At 37.4% G+C, this 21,597-nt stretch overlaps 1 protein-coding gene across 5 annotated transcripts in view; it reads left to right on the top strand.

Annotated features, from left to right (window-relative positions):
- EPHA6 (EPH receptor A6) overlaps positions 1 to 21,597 on the top strand; it is a 1,018,620-nt gene that overhangs the window by 724,233 nt on the left and 272,790 nt on the right. For all 5 annotated transcript variants that reach the window (XM_086411211.1, XM_086411193.1, XM_086411202.1 and 2 more), the window contains one exon: positions 3,931 to 4,056. In XM_086411211.1, the coding sequence (XP_086267337.1) occupies positions 3,931 to 4,056 (126 nt within the window). The remainder of the gene's footprint in view (positions 1 to 3,930; positions 4,057 to 21,597) is intronic.

Raw genomic sequence — 21,597 nt, 5'->3', positions numbered from 1 at the left:
GGCCGCAGGCGTCCTTCCATTCTCCCGAAGGAGAGGAGACACTGAGGCCTCCCTGGTCGGATCTTAGAAGCCCAGGCAAAATTAGTAAGCATGGCAGGTTCCGCGTTCCAGATGGAGACTCAGCCAGAGTGTAAGAGAGAGAGCAACATGGGGAGACCAGTATTTTGAGAAACTGATCCCAATTCTTTATTTTCCATGGTCTACTTTTATACACTGAGATGTTATGCAAAAGTCACGTGGGGTCAGCAGTCCTGACTTTTATCAAAGTCAGGTGCTTCATACAAATGTATACAGAGGTCTTAGGGATGTTACATCATCTTCTGGCCAGGGGGCCTGCTGACAATTTATGACCCTCTCCTTGTGACAGCGGTCAGTCAACCAGGACACTTATTTCTCCAGGGGTGATTATTCTTAAAACAGACGCCACCCAAATAAAGTTACATTCTTATAGGGTGAGGGTATAGTGGGTTTTAGTTAAGGAAAGAATTTACTTAGCCTAAGGTCTAACGTGATTTATACCAAAGGTTAATACTTATTTCTTCTATATATTCATTAATGTGTGTAAGGGCAGGGGATGTGGAGACTTAGCAGTAAACATTGGCTCAACAAATGAAAAACCCTTCACCAATACAATTTCTAATCAGCCCATTATACTTATGCTAATGGTTTTCTAACTTTTCTAAGGAACCTGTTTTTAGAAGGTTTAAAGCATCTCGTGCCTCTCACAGTTGGGAGGCTGTGAGCAATCACATGTGGCCGGACAAGCCTGTAAGGCAGGCTAGAGAACCTTCAGAGGAGTTTGTAGGTTAAAACACTCTTGTCACACCCAGGAGTTTTTATTAACTGGAGCTCTAAGTTAACTCCTTCTCTGAAAGAGGTGGTGGGGGACAGCCCCCCGTAAAGTCAGAGGTGTAGGTGAGAGCACAAAGTAGTAAAGTAGGCAGGCTCTGGTTATGGGGGTAGATGCTCAAGGATTTCCAGGGGGACTCCTGAGGCTCTATCCCGCCTTTGCTTATGTCAAGCCTCCTTCCTCATGACCTTTGCCACAGGCGGAGTGCCTCATGCCGGCCCCCAACATATCTTTCCTTTCTCCTTTGCTTTTGGCTTCTCTTCTTTTCACAGCTATTTGTAGGCCTCCTCAGACAGCCATTTTGCATTTCTTTTTCTTGGGAATACTCTTGCTGTCTATCTCCTGTACAATGTCACAAACCTTGTCCATAGTTCATCAACCACTCTGTTGATCAGATCTAGTCCCTTAAATCTATTTATCACTTCCACTGTATGGACTGGAAAAGGTCAGTTTTCATTCCAGTCCCAAAGAAAAGCAATGCCAAAGAATGCTTAAACTACCACACAATTGCATTCATCTTACATGCTAGTAAAGTAATGCTCAAAATTCTCCAAGCTAGGCTCAGCAATACGTGAACCGTGAACTTCCAGATGTTCAAGCTAGTTTTAGAAAAGGCAGAGGAACCAGAGATCAAATTGCCAACAACTTCTGGATCATCAAAAAATCAAGAGAATTCCAGAAAAACATCTACTTCTGCTTTGTTGACTATGCCAAAACCTTTGACTGTGTAGATCACAATAAACTGTGGAAAATTCTGAAAGAGATGGGAATACCAGACTACCTGACCTGCCTCTTGAGAAATATGTATGCAGGTCAGGAAGCAACAGTTAGAAGTGGACATGGAACAACAGACTGGTTCCAAATAGGAAAAGGAGTATGTCAAGGCTGTATATTGTCACCCTGCTTATTTAACTTCTATGCAGAGTACATCATGAGGAACACTGGGCTGGAGAAAGCACAAGCTGGAATCAAGATTGCCGGGAGAAATATCAATAACCTCAGATATGCAGATGACACCACCCTTATGGCAGAAAGTGAAAAGGAACTAAAAAGCCTCTTATGAAAGTGAAAGAGGAGAGTGAAAATGTTGGCTTAAGCTCAACATTCAGAAAACTAAGATCATGGCATCTGGTCCCATCACTTCATGGCAAATAGATGGGGAAAAAGTGAAAACAGTGGCTGACTTTTTTTTTTGGTTGGGGGGGGCACTCCAAAATCACTGCAGATGGTGATTGCAGCCATAAAATTAAAAGATGTTTGCTCCTTGGAAGGAAAGTTGTGACCAACCTAGACAGCATATTAAAAAGCAGAGATGTTACTTTGCCAAAAAAGGTCCATCTAGTCAAGGCTATGGTTTTTCCAGTAGTCATGTATGGATATGAGAGTTGGACTATAAAGGAAGCTGAGGGCTGAAGATTTGATGCTTTTGAACTGTGGTGTTGGAGAAGACTCTTGAGATTCCCTTAGACTGCAAGGAGATCTAACCAGTCCATCCTAAAGGAGATCAGTCCTGGGTGTTCATTGGAAGGACTGATGTTTAAAGCTGAAATTCCAATACTTTGGCCACCAGATGTGAAGAGCTGACTCATTTTAAAGACCTTGATGTTGGGAAAGATTGAAGACAGGAGGAGAAGGGGACGAAAGAGGATCAGATGGCTGGATGGCATCACCGACTCAGTGGACATGAGTTTGAGTAAACTCCGGGAGTTGGTGATAGACAGGGAGGCCTGGCGTGCTGCAGTCCATGGGGTTGCAAAGAGTCGGACACAACTGAGCAACTGAACTGAACTGAGTGGCCAAGTGAGCCAATTAACCTTTTTATAGAAATATAATAAAAATGTGTCTTATGGAATTTGTCAGCTCACTCTCTTTGAAACCACCAGATCATTTTATATCAACAGTTATACAAATAAAATTTTGATTCCAAGTATCTATTGGGTGGCATGGGGCAGCACAAAATTATAAAAGATAATAATTATAAAAGATAATTGAATGTATTAATAATAATGCCTAACAACTCAATTAAAATTTGGGCAGAGGAACAGAATAGACATTTTTACAAAGAAGGCATACAGATGGGTATTTGACACATGGAGAGATGTTCAACATCACTAATCATAAGGAAATAAAAATCAAACCCATGATGAAGTATCACCTCATACATGTCAGAATATTTATTATCAAAAAGACAACAAAGAATAAGTGTGGGCAAGGTATAGAGAAGAGGAAAGTCTCATGTACTATGGGCAGGAGGGTGAACTGGTGCAGACACTATGGAAAACAGTATGGAGGTGCCTCAAAAAATTAGAAATATCATACAATCCAACAATTCCAATTCTGGATATTTTTCTGAAGAAAACAAAAACACTAAATTGAAAAATGTGTGCACTCTTGGGCTCAAAGCAGTATTATTTACAATAACTATCATTTGGAAGCAGCCTAAGTGTTGTCTTTATTCACCCATCCATAGGTGAGTGAATAAAGAAGATGTGATATTATGTATAATGTAATACTACTTGGCTGTAAAGAAGAATAAAATCTTGCCTTTTGTGACAAAATGAATGGATGTAGGGCGTATTATATGAAGTAAAATAGAGCAGACAGAAAGACCATATGATTTCATTTATATGTGAAATCTAAAAAACAAAACAAATGGACTAGCATAACAAAACAGAAACAAGCTCATAAATACAGAAAACAAATGAGTGATTGACAGACAGGAAGAGAATGAGGGGATGAGTGAAATAAGTGAGGGAGATTAAAGAGATACAAACTTCCAGTTATTAAATAAATCATGGGTATGTAATATACAGTACAGGCACAGTAGTCCATACAATTTTAATAACTTTGTGGGGTGGCAGATGGTAATTCAACTTATTGTTGTGATCATTTTATAATGTATAAAAATATTGTATCACTATATTGTACACCTGAAACTAACATAATATTGTGAGTCATTTATACTTCAATTTAAAAAAAGAATGACTACTTTAGTATGTCACCTCTCATTTTAACTATTCACAGAATGTGTGATTTGCTAGAATACTCTTAAACTAATTCAGTCTTTTATTCTGTTGCAGTACGCTTCCCAGGAATTAAAACTTACATAGATCCAGATACATATGAAGACCCATCCCTAGCAATCCATGAATTTGCAAAGGAGATTGATCCCTCAAGAATACGCATTGAGAGAGTCATTGGGGCAGGTAAACTGCAAGTCTACACTTTTGAAATTATGATTCCTTGATGGTTTTTTTTTTTTAATTTTATTTTATTTTTAAACTTTACATAATTGTATTAGTTTTGCCAAATATCAAAATGAATCCGCCACAGGTATACATGTGTTCCCCATCCTGAACCCTCCTCCCTCCTCCCTCCCCATACCATCCCTCTGGGTCGTCCCAGTACAATAGCCCCAAGCATCCAGTATCGTGCATCGAACCTGGACTGGCATCTCGTTTCATACATGATATTTTACATGTTTCAATGCCATTCTCCCAAATCTTCCTACCCTCTCCCTCTCCCACAGAGTCCATAAGACTGTTCTATACATCAGTGTCTCTTTTGCTGTCTCGTACACAGGGTTATTGTTACCATCTTTCTAAATTCCATATATATTCGTTAGTATACTGTATTGATGTTTTTCCTTCTGGCTTACTTCACTCTGCATAATAGGCTCCAGTTTCATCCACCTCATTAGAACTGATTCAAATGTATTCTTTTTAATGGCCGAGTAATACTCCATTGTGTATATGTACCACTGCTTTCTTATCCATTCGTCTGCTGATGGACATCTAGGTTGCTTCCATGTCCTGGCTATTATAAACAGTGCTGCAATGAACACTGGGGTACACGTGTCTCTTTCCCTTCTGGTTTCCTCAGTGTGTATGCCCAGCAGTGGGATTGCTGGATCATAAGGCAGTTCTATTTCCAGTTTTTTAAGGAATCTCCACACTGTTCTCCATAGTGGCTGTACTAGTTTGCATTCCCACCAACAGTGTAAGAGGGTTCCCTTTTCTCCACACCCTCTCCAGCATTTATTATTTGTAGACTTTTGGATCGCAGCCATTCTGACTGGTGTGAAATGGTACCTCATAGTGGTTTTGATTTGCATTTCTCTGATAATGAGTGATGTTGAGCATCTTTTCATGTGTTTGTTAGCCATCTGTATGTCTTCTTTGGAGAAATGTCTATTTAGTTCTTTGGCCCATTTTTTGATTGGGTCGTTTATTTTTCTGGAGTTGAGCTGTAGGAGTTGCTTGTATATTTTTGAGATTAGTTGTTTGTCAGTTGCTTCATTTGCTATTATTTTCTCCCATTCTGAAGGCTGTCTTTTCACCTTGCTAATAGTTTCCTTTGATGTGCAGAAGCTTTTAAGGTTAATTAGGTCTCATTTTTTATTTTTGCTTTTATTTCCAATATTCTGGGAGGTGGGTCATAGAGGATCCTGCTGTGATGTATGTCAGAGAGTGTTTTGCCTATGTTCTCATGACATGATCCTCTACATAGAAAACCCTAAAGACTCCACCAGAAAATTACTAGAACTAATCAATGACTATAGTAAAGTTGCAGGATATAAAATCAACACACAGAAATCCCTTGCATTCCTATACGCTAATAATGAGAAAACAGAAAGAGAAATTAAGGAAACAATTCCATTCACCATTGCAATGGAAAGAATAAAATACTTAGGAATATATCTACCTAAAGAAACTAAAGACCTATATATAGAAAACTATAAAACACTGGTGAAAGAAATCAAAGAGGACACTAATAGATGGAGAAATATACCATGTTCATGTATTGGAAGAATCAATGTAGTGAAAATGAGTATACTACCCAAAGCAATTTATAGATTCAATGCAGTCCCTATCAAGCTACCAACAGTATTCTTCACAGAGCTAGAACAAATAATTTCACAATTTGTATGGAAATACAAAAAACCTCGAATAGCCAAAGCGATCTTGAGAAAGAAGAATGGAACTGGAGGAATCAACCTACCTGACTTCAGGCTCTACTACAAAGCCACAGTCATCAAGACAGTATGGTACTGGCACAAAGATAGAAATATAGATCAATGGAACAAAATAGAAAGCCCAGAGATGAATCCACGCACATATGGACACCTTATCTTTGACAAAGGAAGCAAGAATATACAATGGATTAAAGACAATCTCTTTAACAAGTGGTGCTGGGAAATCTGGTCAACCACTTGTAAAAGAATGAAACTAGAACACTTTCTAACACCATACATAAAAATAAACTCAAAATGGATTAAAGATCTAAATGTAAGGCCAGAAACTATAAAACTCCTAGAGGAGAACATAGGCAAAACACTCCTTGATGGTTTTGTAACTGGTTTATCAACATAATATTTTAAATCTTAGCAGTTTTAGTCAGTGAAAAAAAATTTAATGCAAAGTAAAATTATCTTGTATATATGATGTTATTGTTTTAAAAAGTATTGCAAGTTCCCAAATTAAGTTTCCAAACAATGAGAAAATTCACAAACATTTTTAACATCCTGTTAGAGGAATTTATTTTGTAAATGCAACTTCAGGAGGTTTTTCATAGGTTATTGTACTTATTCCCCAGCATCTACAGACACATACTATAATTAGTATTTGCAGTGACAACCTTGAGGTTCTGCAAGATCCAGAAGTGTTCTGAGACTCACTGAGTGTAAAATTTGGTTCAATATAGTTTTATATCCCTTTAATGCAAACTAATGATTGTCCCTATGTAGAATATTCAAATGCTCAGAACACTATATTATTCAGTTATTCTAGATAAATACAAATTTATTATGAATCAGCCCTGAAGAATTTCTTTTGTACGTTTGGGGTAGAGGCCAAGCCAATATAACAAAGAGACCTCAGAATAAACACGTGTTCCTCTCTCAAGTCCTTGCTCAAAGGACAAGATGAATAATCTGTGCTGTCAAAGAAGCTGTCATTCAGGAGGTCTTGAAGGGACCAGAGTTCCTCCTACTTTTTGCTCTGCCTTCCCGTAGCATGTTTTCCTCCTCTGAATGGTAAAGGCTGATCACCAGCACAGCTACCTTCTGATCTCTGAGAAGGAAAAGAAAGGGGTTTGGGCTCTTTCGCTTTGCCTTTAGGAAAATTAGCTTTGTCTTTAAGGTAATAACCTGGAAATAGCAAATAGGAATCAATAGTCCAAATACAATCACATGGATACACCTAAAAGTAAGAGAATTTGGAAATATAATCTCTGACTGGGCAGCCATGCATGCAGCTAAAAGGGGGAGCTAAAAGAGAAAGACTGGATCCTAAAGGAGGAAGTCAGTCTCCTCTAGGTGTTAGGTATCTGTGTAATCCTTTAGAGAGAGCAGAGCATCTCATTCCAGCTGGCTGTTGTGTCCTTGCAAAGAGCAAAAGGCTTTCTTTATTTCAAAACTCTTCTTCACCAGAAGGACTGGCTACATAATTTGCAGGGACCAGAGCAAACAACAAATGTAGTTATTGTTGTTCAGTTACGCAGTTGCGTTTGACTCTCTGCAACCCCATGGACTGCAGCACTCCAGGCTTCCCTGCCCCAACAAACGTAGAGTTCTTTGTTAAAAACACTATTAAGAATTTCAAGACAGTGACAACAGAGCATTCAACAAACAGCAGGACCCTTCTAAACTCAAAGTTCTGGCTGACTCCACCCAAGAAGATGACTGTTGCCCAGATACACAGAGAGATAGCACTGTATTGAGAACTCCAGGAATATTTGAAGACAGCCCTTTCTTATGTCATTCACTCTCATTGCCTCATGGGCCATATCTCCTCCAAGGCCTGTTCTCACTCTGAAAGCTGACACAAGGGTCCTATACACTTAAATCTTAATGCTTTATAGCCATTGAGGCTGTCTTATCAGAAAGATTAAGAACCTGGAATGGAACCAGATTCTCTATTCTCTTCTGCCCAACATAAAGTGTATCAATAGGCATTAAAGGCATAATTGAAAAGAGTGACTGATTATACCCATCTAGTTTTGGAGTTCATTTCCTTAAGACAGCAGAGAAATAGAAAAAAAAAAAAAAAAAGGAGGTTGAGTGATTCCATTAAACCCTATATTTGGCTTGCTTCCTCTGGCCTCTGAGAAAAAGTTGTATGACCTTTTATTTGGTATTATTCCATACTCATGGGGATTCAGGAGAATTATTTCTTATAAGCTTTTGTGCATAGATTAAGCAACCAATGTCTGAAATCATAATGTTGAAAGATAAGCATCAAGTATCTGAGGTGTAAACTGTCAACTAAAAAAAAAGCACAATTTAGAAACTGTGAATTGAGTTCATTCATCGTCTTGTTAAGAACTGTAGCCTGGAAGACAGCCTCTCAATAGCTCTGAGAAACTGTTATGAAAAAGTAAAGGGGGATTTGACAAATGGGGTACCTGCAACCAGGCCCACATGTCCTATCTCCCTAGAAGGTAGCTGCCAGTCATTAGGCACAGTTATCTTAGTTAATGGTTTTAGTGCTTTTCTAAGTTTAGGAAGATACAAGAATCCAGGTTCATAAAAAATTTCTCCAAAAAATTAACTCTCTGAAGTCTTGTTCTGCTGGTTTTCCCAGAGCACGGAGTGCCTCATTCCTTATTTCCACCCTGAAATCCTTTTAGGGTATATTAAAGGTCAGTGGCTGCAGTGGCTTATGACTCAATCCTCGTAGAGCCAGATGGCTAGTGCAGGTGACATTCTTTAGTTTGCAAAACAGATACGTTCAGTTTTTCTTTATTGTTTGGGTTTTAACCAAAATATGCTTTTATCCTATAAAAATATGACAGATACTGCCAAAGCAAGCAATAACTGTTAAAGAGACTATTTTAATGTCATGATCTCCCTAACCTGTCTGAACTCTACAAGTCACAATGGGATTCTTTCCATTTGGCAAAGAAAGAAGTATAGATATATAGAGTTCTATATCTATATCTATCTATATCTATATCTATATATATCTATATATCTATATCTATCTATATATATATAGATATATAACATCGGTGTCTCTTATATTTATTCATCTTCAACTATTTCAGCTTTCAAACAATATGCTAAGTGATCTTTTACTGTCTATCTTCAGAAGAATCATAAAAGTAAAAACTCTGTATGAGAAAAAGCTGTAGTATTATAACTTTCCTCTTTGTGCCCCTGGCCTGTACTATTCTACTGTTGGTTAACTTCCTTAAGTCACATTCCTAAAACGGTTTACTTGGGAAAGTCTAATGAGTATGTGGGCACTTCCCACAGCAGCAGTATAGAAAAAGCCTGCAATGCATGAGACCCCAGTTTGATTCCTGGGTCAGGAAGATCCACTGGAGAAGGGATAGGCTACCAACTCCAGTATTCTTGGGCTTCCCTGGTGGCTCAGCTGGTAAAGAATCTGCCTGCAATGTGGGAGACGTGGGTTCAATCCCTGGTTTGGGAAGATCCCTTGGAGAAGGGAAAGGCTACCCACTCCAGTATTCTGCCCTGGAGAATTCCATGGACTGTATAGAACATGGGGTTGCAAAGAGTTGGACACAACTGAGTGACTTTCATCATCATAGTCAATCTAAGGAATTAATAATTTTCTAACATTCGTGACATTGTAAGGGAGGAAAAGTTTTCCCCTATCCTTCTAGGGTCTTTGGCTGGTCTGTTAATTAAATTGGCATAAGATGGGTTAATAGGAGAAAACAAATCTAATTGTGTACTACAAAAACCCCACAGAGGATAATGAGAGGCTCCCCCTGACAGGCAGGCAACTGAAGCTTGTATGCCATTTTGAGCTAAGAAGAAGAGGGTGGGGTCTGGGGTTTCAAAGGAAGGAAGACTACTCACAGAGGATAGAAAGAGCAGACATTCAGTAAGCAAACATTTGCCAAGCCTTACAGAGATGATGGGTTACAGAGTAATTTGATCTTTAGGCCCTGCCTCCACCCCCCTGCAAGTTTAGGCAACTAACCCTTAGTCTTTGTAGTTATCTTTGTGTTAGCTCTCTTCTGGACCAGGCCCTCCATCTAAGTGGGCTGAGACAGTTAAGGAAATGGTATAAAGATCTCCTTCAGTCTGTTGGGCCTTGATTATCTTCAGTTCAAAATACTCCATATTACCAGAGTGGCACATCCTGGGACGACCTGCCCTGAACCTCAGGAATGTAATTGCACAACTTGTTACTTGCCCAATGTTTTACTGTCAATACTTTCCTCTGGTTGTTTCATATTCTTTATTTTTTCCCCACCTATTTGTTTCTTCTCAGATTCCATTTCCTCCTCATCTGTGTGCTTTAGGTATCCCTATTCCCCTCAGAAGAGTAAATTAAGTGACTGAAGGGGAAATGTAGATTCTGTAGAGAGGGGAGTGTTGTGGGGAGGATGGGAAAGAGGTGAGATATCAGATCTTGGCAATTGTCAGGTGAAAGATGTTAATATCAGGTCCCATGAAGCCACTGAGAGTAGCAGTGAGAAGGATACATCACGAGTCATTGCTGAGGAAAAATCTCCATGTTTTTTGGCAAAGATATAGTTAAGAATGCATTGCAGGTTTCTAGTTGGGAGAAACTATGTATTATCATTAAAAATGAAAGTGAAGTTGCTCAGTCCTGTCCCACTCTTTGCGACCCCATGGACTATAGTCTACCAGGCTCCTCCATCCATTGGATTTCCCAGGCAAGAATACTGGAGCAGATTGTGATTTCCTTCTCCAGCAGATCTTTCTGACCCAGGGATCAAACTGGGGTCTCCCGCATTGAAGGCAGACTCTTTACTGTCTGAACCTCCAGGGAAGCCCATGTATAATCATTAAGTATTTCTTAAATGTGTTATTAAAAAGTGAACCCCAAAATAGTCACATTAAAATTTTAAGAAAGAAAAGAGTGTGGAAAATAATACCACACCTAACCCATGACATTTCTTAACAAGTCTACTGAAAAATGTTTATTACATGACTAATATCTACTTATACAAAGGCACTATGCTAATTAGTTTATTCATATTAAGTCGCTGTGCTTATCAAAAACATGTATTCACCCTGACGTTCACAACCTTTGTCCTGGGTTTTCAACTTTATAACCCTTCAAATACTATGGGACAGATTTTAGAAAATTTAATTTATCCTATTTCTAGGCTGTACATATTGCTATGCATATATTCTTAAAAAAATGGTTTTCCTGTCAGTGTAAATTTTACTATTTTTAAAAATATGTTTTCTAGAACACTTTTTTTATATCACTATTATATTTAATAGTGGCAGCTTATCTTTGTTCATCAATACAGGCCTGAATTTCCATGAAAATGCACATTTCCATTTAAATGAAGTGAGGAGCTCTGTTGCATAGGAGACTATCAAGATCATCTATCTCCTCTGACTTTCTGCATCATAAAATGAAATACTGTGGGCAGAGGACTGTAAAACAGAAATTCCCAAGTTAAAAGCTCCAAGTCAGATTAGGGTAGAATCATTATTTTACACATATCTTGAGAGATAATGAGAAAACTAGTAATCAAAATTTTAATCGTGAGCTGAAAAAGGTCATTGAAAGGCTATTCCTTTTTCAGGGCAGTACTGAACCTAAACCATTCTATGAAACACTTGCAGAGTATCTATAATTTTGAAACATTATTTCACTGAAAAAAATCATTCTTATGTCTCTAAGTCCATAGGGCACCCTTCTTATATTTGACTTTCCCTCTTTCCCTAGTCTCAATGGAAATGTACAATCTCTCTCTTTCCCTCTTTCCCTAGTCTCAGTGGAAATGCATAATCTCTCCCTGTCATTCATATCCTATCCCTTTATCTATACAAAACTCATTACTGCCTCCACTATCAGCTTTCTCTTCAGGCTTACTGTCACCATATTTTTTCTTTTCCTTGAAAAGTCAGGAAGTTTTAACTGTTGGTTTCTCAGCAATCATCTACAGGTAAAAAAGAAAGTCAAAAGGACAAAAAAAAAAGGATATAAAAAGTGAGTGTCAAATCAGTGAATTTTTTCATCCAAATATATTGTCATTCCTATTTGAGCTCATAGTCACACATAATAATATGCAAGGCACACTGCTTACTGTATATGCCTTTCTTAATTCCTCTGGCATTCCCCAGCCAGCCGCCTCACTAACCAAAAATCTATTATTTTTAGATTAAAACTCATAAATTTTAAATTCTCTCATCCCCTTTTCTGTTTTTGTTCCTCTTCTACAGCCATAGTACATCTTTTATAATGAGAAATGTAGGCAGTATGCCAGCTTTGGTTTCACAATTCACTTTTTGCAAAAAGGAACTTGAATTTATGGCTCATTTCCTCTATATTTAGATGAGATGATCTTATCAGATACAGATTTTCTCCTTTTCTTTCAACTTAAAGAATTTGTGAGAGAGGTCAGATTCATTTTCCTTTTTATTCTTGGAAACTCCTTTGCCCAACCAGTAGACTGAAAGTAGGATCGTCAACAGATTCTGGCAAGACTTTTGTGCCTTTTACTTAATAATTTCATAGTTTTCTAAACCAAATAATGAAATGAAAGATGGGCTTTACACTTTGGGGACAAAAAATTAAACCAGTCAATCTAAGAAATAAATGGAAAATTTTATTTGAGCCAAATATTAGGATTTTAACCTGGGACAAGCATCTCAGAAAACGCTGAAAATTATTCTACCTGTTAGAACCCAAGGCACAGTTATATAAGTTTTTTGAGGGCTGTACATCAAATTACATATTATTGACTTTTTGTATAATCCAGATCTAAGCAACATCATGGTCGGTCATGTGACTCCTTACAAGCTGAAGAAGAAATGTTATTTTTTAAAGGGTTGTCTTGTTTGTGCTAGGAGAATGTCCCTGTTAATGGTTGAACTGGTATTTCTGCCCATGGGGGTGGGCGGGTCTGGTTGATAATGCAAAAACACAATACCCAGTGGTGGGAGAGAGGAGGTCAAAAAGGGCAGAAAAGAATTTTTGTTTAAAATTTTCTTGTTTTGCCATAATATTTTATTATGGCAATTATAAATATTTTATTTTATTTTATTATGGACTTTATTCTACAACCCATTCTCCCTAAACAGTATGATATGAATAAAAAAGACAGACTGATGTCAGGCAGATACAGGCTTAAATCTCAGCTTTGCTGCTAATTCATTCAGTGACCTTCTGAAGTTTACTGATCCTCAGAAATTTGCTTTCTTCCTCTACAAAATATCATAATAATAATAGCTGTCTTGCAGAATTAGTGTAAGGATTAGAGATAACACATATGGAGGATCTGTCATACTATAGATATTCAATAAAAGGGTGGAAACATGAATATTAAGTAAAAAAAGATATAATTTTTATATTCAATTGATAAGGATAAGAAGAATGACACTCTGTGCCCAACTCTCTAAATATTTTATGACATAAATATCTGCTCATGAAAAATTCAGAATCCAATGCTTTAGGTACCTGGAATGATAGCCATGATATTTGGCGTTTGTTTAAAATTAGTAATTAAAAATAAACTTCATTTTTGTTAGTACAGTAAGAACTTTGCCCAAATCAACAAATGATTTTATTTTTTTCTTTTTAAAGAACTCAAAATTTAATTTTCCTACCTCTCGTGAGGCTATAATTATTATATATATGTTTATTTCTTATTTAAACCAAATAGGCCATAAGAAGAAATGAATTTAACAAAAGAAATTTATTTTAATATATTAATGTAAAATCATTGTAAATTAGTCATTAATTTATTCTTCACACATCTAAGAGCTTAGGTTGATTATCAGTGTTAAACAGCTTTAAGGTAATTTTATTTTACTTATATTTCAACACTAGATCTTATTTTGGGGGCCATTTAGTGTACATGTGCTGTTTTACATACATCAATACAATTCCTAATCTTACAAGTTGCCTCATCATAGTAGTTGTTTGAGAAACCTGTTGTTGTTCAGTCACTCGGTCATGTGTCCGACCCTTTGTGACCCATGGACTGCAGCACGCCAGGCTTCCCTGTCCTTCACTACCACCTGGAGTTTGCTCAAACTCATGTCCATTGAGTCGATGATGCCATCCAACCATCTCATCCTCTGTCGCCCCCCTTCTCCTGCTGACCTCAATCTTTCCCAGAGTCAGGGTCTTTTCCAGTGAGTTGGCTCTTTGCATCCGGTGGCCAAAGTATTGGAGCTTCATTTTCAGAATCAGTCCTTCCAATGAATATTCAGGGTTTATTTCCTTTAGGATTGACTGATTGCGTCTCTGTGCAGTCCACAAGACTCTCAAGATTCTTCTCCAGCGCCACGGTTCGAAAGCCTCAGTTCTTCATTGCTCAGTCTTCTTTTATGACTTAGAAAATGTATAACGACTAAAGAATAGAGAATTTTTTTTGTTTGTTTTTATTGGGCAACTAATAAAAATAAACATAAAATGCCTTTCTAATTCATGATTGTTATGAGAAGCAAATGAAATAAAATAAATTCTAATTGACCATCCACCCTTTATCAAATCACTGGCAATGAAAGTCTTCACTACCTTACCGAGAAGACTGTTCCCTTGGGAGCGGTTCCAATAAATCAAGAATCTTTGTGAGTATACTTCCTTATAGCCCTGTGTGTAATCTTATAACACTACCCACTGGTACTTGTTCTGCAAAATTGAACTTATACACAGTAAACCTAAGCCTTCTTCTATTCTACTCCATGACCCTTCAAAGATTTGAAGACAACATATGTGAACCTCATAAATCATCCTTTTCCTGCCTAAATTGTCTAAACCTTTCAACCATTTCTGTCTAACATAACTTCTGGATATTTCATCATTCTGATAACCTTCCTCGGGAGAACTAGAGTTTTTCTCTAAATCTTTTCAGAACTGAGCCTAATATTCCAAATATTTTCTAATCAGCACAGAGACCAGAGCTAGCACCTTTCCTGCTGGGCCTCAATTAATGCAGCCTGGGTTTGCATTTGTTTTTTGAACATCTGCCAGACACTGTTGGCAGTGGAACAGTTTACCACCAGCTTATCCCCAGTGGTCTTTCTCAAAGGAGTTGCTTTGAAGCCAGGCCTGTTTCTGTACTTGTCCAATTGACTTTATGATGCTGAGTGCAAGGCTGTATTTTATTTATATGCCCACACTATGTTTCTATATAAACCATATATATTATCTATCCAGACTTGTGTATGTTTTCTCATAGTCCCACTTTATAAATATTCCTATTAAATATCATTATGTTTGTACAGGTGCATTTTCCTAAATTCTCCAGACCCCTTTTCATCTCAGTTAGATGAGCCAACAGACTTGTCCTTTCCAATGTTATCCCCAAGTTGTTGTGCCTTAAAATTTAGCTGTGTGAGCTCAGAGCTCCCTGTGCAGCAATGACTTAGTACACTTTCTAATTTTTTCTTTATTGGGATAGACAATTGTGTTTGTATTGTTGAAATTCTGTATCTTATAGGTACTGATCCGTCATTCTTTATAAAATCTCCGATTGTGAATTTGTACCCAATCCGTGGACATTTTTTAAACTGCCACTCTGAAGTTTAACATCTACAATCATGAACAAGACTTTTTCCTAGGCTATTATGTATCTTAAAATTAAAATGATCAGTTTTTCCCAAGTTCACACTTCAGAGGGCTTTATTCAGAACTAAATCGAAGTAACAGTTCCTGATGATTTTTGAAAGATGGAAACAGCAGCAAGGCAGGTATTTATGATCTTTACAGCTCCTCATTTATCACTTTCATGATGAAATAAATAAACTCACAGGATGGGAAAGTGTGTTATGTAAGGATTGTTTAGAACTTGAATCACGTGGGCTTTCCAGGTGGTCTAATTCAGTTCTTTGTTTAAATGGAAACCTTTGATATTTTGTTCCTGCCAGAATCTATCATGTTTAACTCCCTTCCTTCATCCTATCAAGAAAGGTAGTCTCTCTTTGGTAATAATAATAAGCAAGAGTTATTAAAGTTTATAAGCTTGAGATAAGCTTTACTTGTATTATCATCTTTCAGTCCTCCTAATGCTATCACAAGATTGATAAAAGTCCACTTTACAGACAAGGAAATTAAGACAGATGAAATTATTTGGTCAAAATTAACACCCGAGTATTCTGGTTTCAGCACCTATATTCTTATTAACCACTACTTTATTATAAGTAACTTTTTTATGAATCTATACTTCCTTCAGAAGGTATCTTCTTCCAACACTTGCACAATTGCTATTTCTTAAACTATCCTGCATTACCACAGTTTCCACCAATCTTAGGTGAATTTGGCTCTTTCTTGCTTGTATTTCTGCCTTCTGTTGATCTTTTATCAGCAGTCACTTCCCAGCTTCCTGATGTGAACACTGCATCCTAGCTGCTGATAAATGTTCATGATCTGTAGGAGTACAGTGGGTTGTCACAACTACCACTACCTAGCTCTTTGTGCGTTAATTCACCAAAAAACCAACTGCCTTAGTGGGACCAACATTGGTATGGATATTAACTATTGTCATGAAGTCATTCTTTAAGGTACGATCACAGATTTCCCTCATTTAAAGCATGATTCACATTTCTTACATGCCCCATCAATCTTTCAGCAGACCCTATCAGTTCTGCCTTTAAAATGTATCACAGATTTCAGCCATCTTTTAACACTTCACAACTCTAACCCTTGCCCATCCCATCAACATCTCTCCTGGCCTCCTTTCTCCCCGCTTAGCCCTACTGTACTGGGTTTTCTACCCACAGCTCTTGAAGAGCCCTTGGGCTATTAACCAGCTTGTGTCAGTCTGCTCAAAACCCTCTAATCGCTTTTTTTTTTTTTTTTTGCCCCTCTCAGTCTTTGTTGCTGCACACAGGCTTTCTCTACTTGTGATGTGTAGGGGCTGCTCTGCTCTTTCTTGTGGTGTTCATGGTCTAGGCATGGGCTTCAGTAGTTAGGGTAGATGGGCTCAGTGGTTGTGGTTCAGTGGCTTAGCTGCTCTGAGGCATGTGGGATCTTCTAAGACCAGGGATCGAACCCGTGTCCCCTACAACGGGCCGATGGATTCTTAACCATAGTACCACCAGGGAAGTCCCTTCTAATCACTCCCTGACTCAGGGTAAAACTCTCTTCAACGTCATCCCCCACAAAATCTCCCTTGCTTACTGTTCTTTAGAAGTAGTGTCTTCCTACCTCTTTTTCAAACATGTCACATGGACTCCCATCTCAACACCTTTGTACTTCGTGACCCATTGAGTAACACCTTGACTCCTTTTTCATTCCCTCACTTCCTTCAACCCCAGGGCATTATTACTTTATCAGAGAAAACTCTAAGGACATTTTGTCTTGTTTTTGTTTGTTTGTGTTTTTAGTTGAAGAATATTCATAGTTGATTTACAGTGTTGTGTTAATTACTGCGGTATAGCAAAGTGACATGGCACCCCACTCCAGTCCTCTCGCCTGGAAAATCCCATGGGCGGAGGAGCCTGGTGGGCTGCAGTCCATGGGGTCGCTAAGAGTCAGACACGACTGAGTGACTTCACTTTCACTTTTCACTTTCACAAGTTGGAGAAGGAAATGGCAACCTACTCCAGTGTTCTTGCCTGGAGAATCCCAGGGACAGAGGAGCCTGGTAGGAGGCCATCTATGGGGTCTCACAGAGTCGGACATGACTGAAGCAACTTAGCAACAGCAGCAGCAGCAGCAGCAAAGTGACTGGGCTTTATATTTATATACATTCTTTTTTTGTATTCCTTTCCATTATAGTTTATCCCAGGAGGTTGAATACAGTTCTCTGTGCTGTACAGTAGAAACTTGTTTTTTATCCATTTTATATATACAAGTTTGCATCTACTAATCCCAAAGTCTGAATCCATCCCTCTCCCACCACCCTTCCCATTGACGACCACCAGTCTAGTCTCTACTCTTGATTCTGTTTAATTTGTGTCATATTTTAGATTTCACATATAAGTGATATCATATAGTATTTGTCTTTCTCTTTCTGACTTACTTCAATGACTGCACTTAACCAATCTCTAAGTTCATCCATGTTGCTGGGCATTGCATTTCATTCTTTTTATGTCTGAATAGTATTCCATTGTATATGTGTACTACATCTTTCTTATCCATTCAGTTATCTATGGACATTTAGATAATTTCCATGTTTTAACTATTGTGAACAGTGCTTCTGTGAACATAGAAGTGCATGTATCTTTTTGAATTATAGTTTACCTGGATATATGCCCAGGAGTGGGATTGCTTAATCATATGATAATTCTATTTTTAGTTTTCTGAGAAATATCCATACTAGTTTCCATAGTGGCTGTACCAACTTACATTCTCTCCAACAGTGTAGAAGAGTTCCCTTTTCTCCAGTTCTCTCCAGCTTTTGCTATTTGTAGGCTTTTTTAAATGATGGCCACTCTGACCAACCTGAGGTGGTACCTTACTGTAGTTTTGATTGGTGTTTCTCTCATAATTAGCTATGTTGGGCATCTTTTCATGTGTCTATTGGCCATCTGTACTTCTTTGGAGAAATGTCTCTTTAGGTCTTCTGCCCATTTCTTAATTGGGCTGTTTTGGTTTGCTTGTTGTTGAGTTATATGAGCTGTTTGTATATTTGAGAAATTAAGCCCTTGTCAGCTGCATCATTTGCAAATATTTTCTCCCATTCTGTATCTTTTCTTTGCGTGTGTGTGTGTGTGTGTGTGTGTGTGTGTGTGTGTGTGTATGTCTACAGTGTCCTTAGCTGTGTAAAACTTATAAATTAGGTCCCATTTGTTTATTTTTTGCTTTCATTTCTATTGCCTTGGGGTGGAGGTAGCTGACCTAAGAAAGCATTGGTATGATTTATGTCAGAGAGTGTTTTACCTATGTTCTCTTCTAGGAGTTTTTATGGTGTCATGTCTTGTGTCTAAAGCTTTAAGTCATTTTGAGTTAATTTTTGTATATGGTAAGAGAGTGTGTTCAAACTTCATTGATTTTCATGCAGCTGTCCAACTTCCCCAACACCACTTTGTTGAAGAGACTGTCTTTTTACTGGTGTATATTCTTGCCTCTTTTGTCAAAGATGAATTGGGCCATAGATGTATGGGTTTATTTCTTGGCTCTCTATTTTGTTTCATTCATCTATATGTGTGTCTTTGTGTCAGTATGATGCTGTTTTGATTATTATTGTTTTGTAGTATTTTCAGAAGTCTGGAATGGTTATACCTCCTGCTTTGTTCCTTTTCTTCAGTATGGCTTCAGCAATTCTAGGTCTTTTATGGTTCCATATGACTTTTAGGATTAGTTGTTCTAGTTTTGTGAAAAAGGCCATCCATAATTTGATAGGTATCACATTAAATCTGTAGATTGCTTTGGGTAGTATGGCCATTTTATCAATATTAATTCTTCCAATCCAACAGCATGGGATAACTTTCTATTTCTTTGAAGCATCTTCAGTTTCCTTTATTAATGTTTTATAGTTCTCAATGTATAAGTCTTTCACTTCCTTGGTGCAGTTTATTACTAAGTATTTTATTTTTTGGATTGTGATTTTAAAAGATACTTTTTTAACCTTCCTTTTCTGTTATTTCATTGTTGATATAAAGAAACACAACCAATTTCTATGTGTAAATCTTGTATCCTGCTACTTTGCTGAATTCATTTATCAGTTCTAGTAGCTTTTGTGTGGAGTCATTGAGATTTTCTGTATATAGTATCGTATCATCTTCATATAATGAGAGTTTTACCCCTTCCCTTCTAATTTGGATACTTTTTATTTCTTATCTGATTGTTGTGGCTAGGACTTCCAATGCTGTGTTGAATAGAAGAGGTGAAAGTGGGTATCCTTGTCTTGTTCCAAATTTTAGTGGAAAGGCTTTGAACTTTTCACCACCAAGTATTATATTGGCTGTGGGTTTGTCTTAAATAACTTTTATTATTTTGAGGTATGTTCCCACTATACCCACTTTGATAAGTTTTTATCATGAATGAGTGTTGAACTTCTAAGGACATTTTTAAAGTAGCAACTTTCTTCACACACTCCCTTTAGCCTTTACTCTGCCTTTTGTTTGCAGCAGTTATCACCAGCTGATGTATGTTTGTTCTGTTCATTTTTTCCCCATTATCTGTCTTCCTCTTTGTCTTTCTCACTCACTTTTATGACCTCATCCATTTAAACAATACTTGGCATGTGCAAGGGGCTGCATGCACTTTAATGAATGGATATGGAATTTATAAAATGTAAAAATGAAATTATTTATTCATACATTAGATTAATTTTATCATCAAATGTTATGGTCTAGTGTAGGACTGGGGTGAGAGGACCAAGATAGTAATCAACCTTATACGAGCCCAGGGTTGAATGTTGTGATGGTGGCATGATAAGGGTGCATCAGCCTCTCAGAGAAAACAGACAGATTAAAATGAGGAATCAAAGAAGACTGACAAGAGATGACTTCATCCTGAAGAGACTGGAGAGCAACTAAAGCATGTTGGAAGAATTACACAGACTTGTAATTAAAATGATTATTCTGATGTCCTATAGAGGGAGGGTTTCAGTAAACAGTGATTGGCAGCAGAGAAATCAGTAAGAAGGCAGGGATATTCAGTAAGACACACAGGAGAAAAAATTCAGGTTCTAATCAGAATGACTAAGATACAGAATACAGGAATATTTAAGAGAAAATTTGGCCTGTTGAGATCAGTATGAAAGAATCCAGTAGTAGTCAAGCCAAGAGTGAAAGTGGGCCGTTTTTGTTGTTGTTCTGTGTCTCTTGTTTGTGAATGCAATCTGAATCTGCAGTTTTAGAGAGTGTTCTGGGTATTTACATTGTATTTAGATGTTATTTGACTTCTACAGAAAGAGAAATGCTCTTGACATACTAACTAACATTTTTTATACCATTAACTATACTTGCTATGAACACAAGAAATGACCTCAGACATAAAGAGATTATTTGCAGTATAGAACCCTGCAGAATGGGAAGCAAATCCACAAAATGCAGTGCCCACTTTCTAACTGTGCATGACCAGGAGAGTGAAAGGAAAGTGAAAAGCGAATTCTTTTCAAAAGTAGGCCACAACATCTTGCCTCATAAAGTTGTAAGTAAAAATAAAAAAAGCTTTACTCAGCTCCTTGTTGGGCAGTGGGTCCAGTTATTGCAGAAACCAATACCTGGCTAAGAGAACAAATGAAGTTTCTGTCCAAACATATTAAGACTCTTCAATAAAAGAGGCCTATAGTCTGTATTAACATTAATATTTATTTTGTTTGGCAACAAGGGTATCATTCTGTTTGTTATAAAGTTATAAAGTAAAAATGAAGTGATTGTCATCTTTAAAAAGGGGGAGTTACATTTTTTAAAAAGTAAATTGAAGAAAACAAATGTGACTTTTTATCTTATATTTGATGTGTTAGCCTGTTAAAATTCCTTTGTTGATTGATGGAACAAATGTTCATAGTGCTGGAGAACAGTGACGCCTTTTATTTTTACTCCATGCTGTTTAACACTAAAGCAATAATCAAAATTTTCAATTTCAAAACCAAAGTGGCTTGCATATATCTGACTTTTTTTTAAATAGCAAGGCTTATAATGAAAAGCACAAGCATTCCATTCTTCCTCTAGACTCTCCATTTCAACTCCAAGCCCTATTCATCTGAGGCAGTACTTATGAACTCATCCTGTTTTTGTAATTCTCATGATTATTTCCATATACATTTTTACTTTAGGCTTTGTCTATTGACTTCCTCTTACCATAGATAAGGATTTAGCTTCCTTAGACACCCACCTCTCCTCTCAATATAGTTGTTAATCTTTGGAAGTGGCATTTTATAAC

The sequence above is a fragment of the Bos grunniens genome, chromosome 1, assembly GCF_055505025.1.
Source record: "Bos grunniens cultivar Pamir isolate PY7600 chromosome 1, Bosgru_T2T1.0, whole genome shotgun sequence".
NCBI classification, from domain to species: Eukaryota; Metazoa; Chordata; class Mammalia; order Artiodactyla; family Bovidae; genus Bos; species Bos grunniens.
The sequence above is the reverse complement of the archived record's forward strand: the minus strand, read 5'-3'. Positions and strand labels throughout refer to the sequence as shown.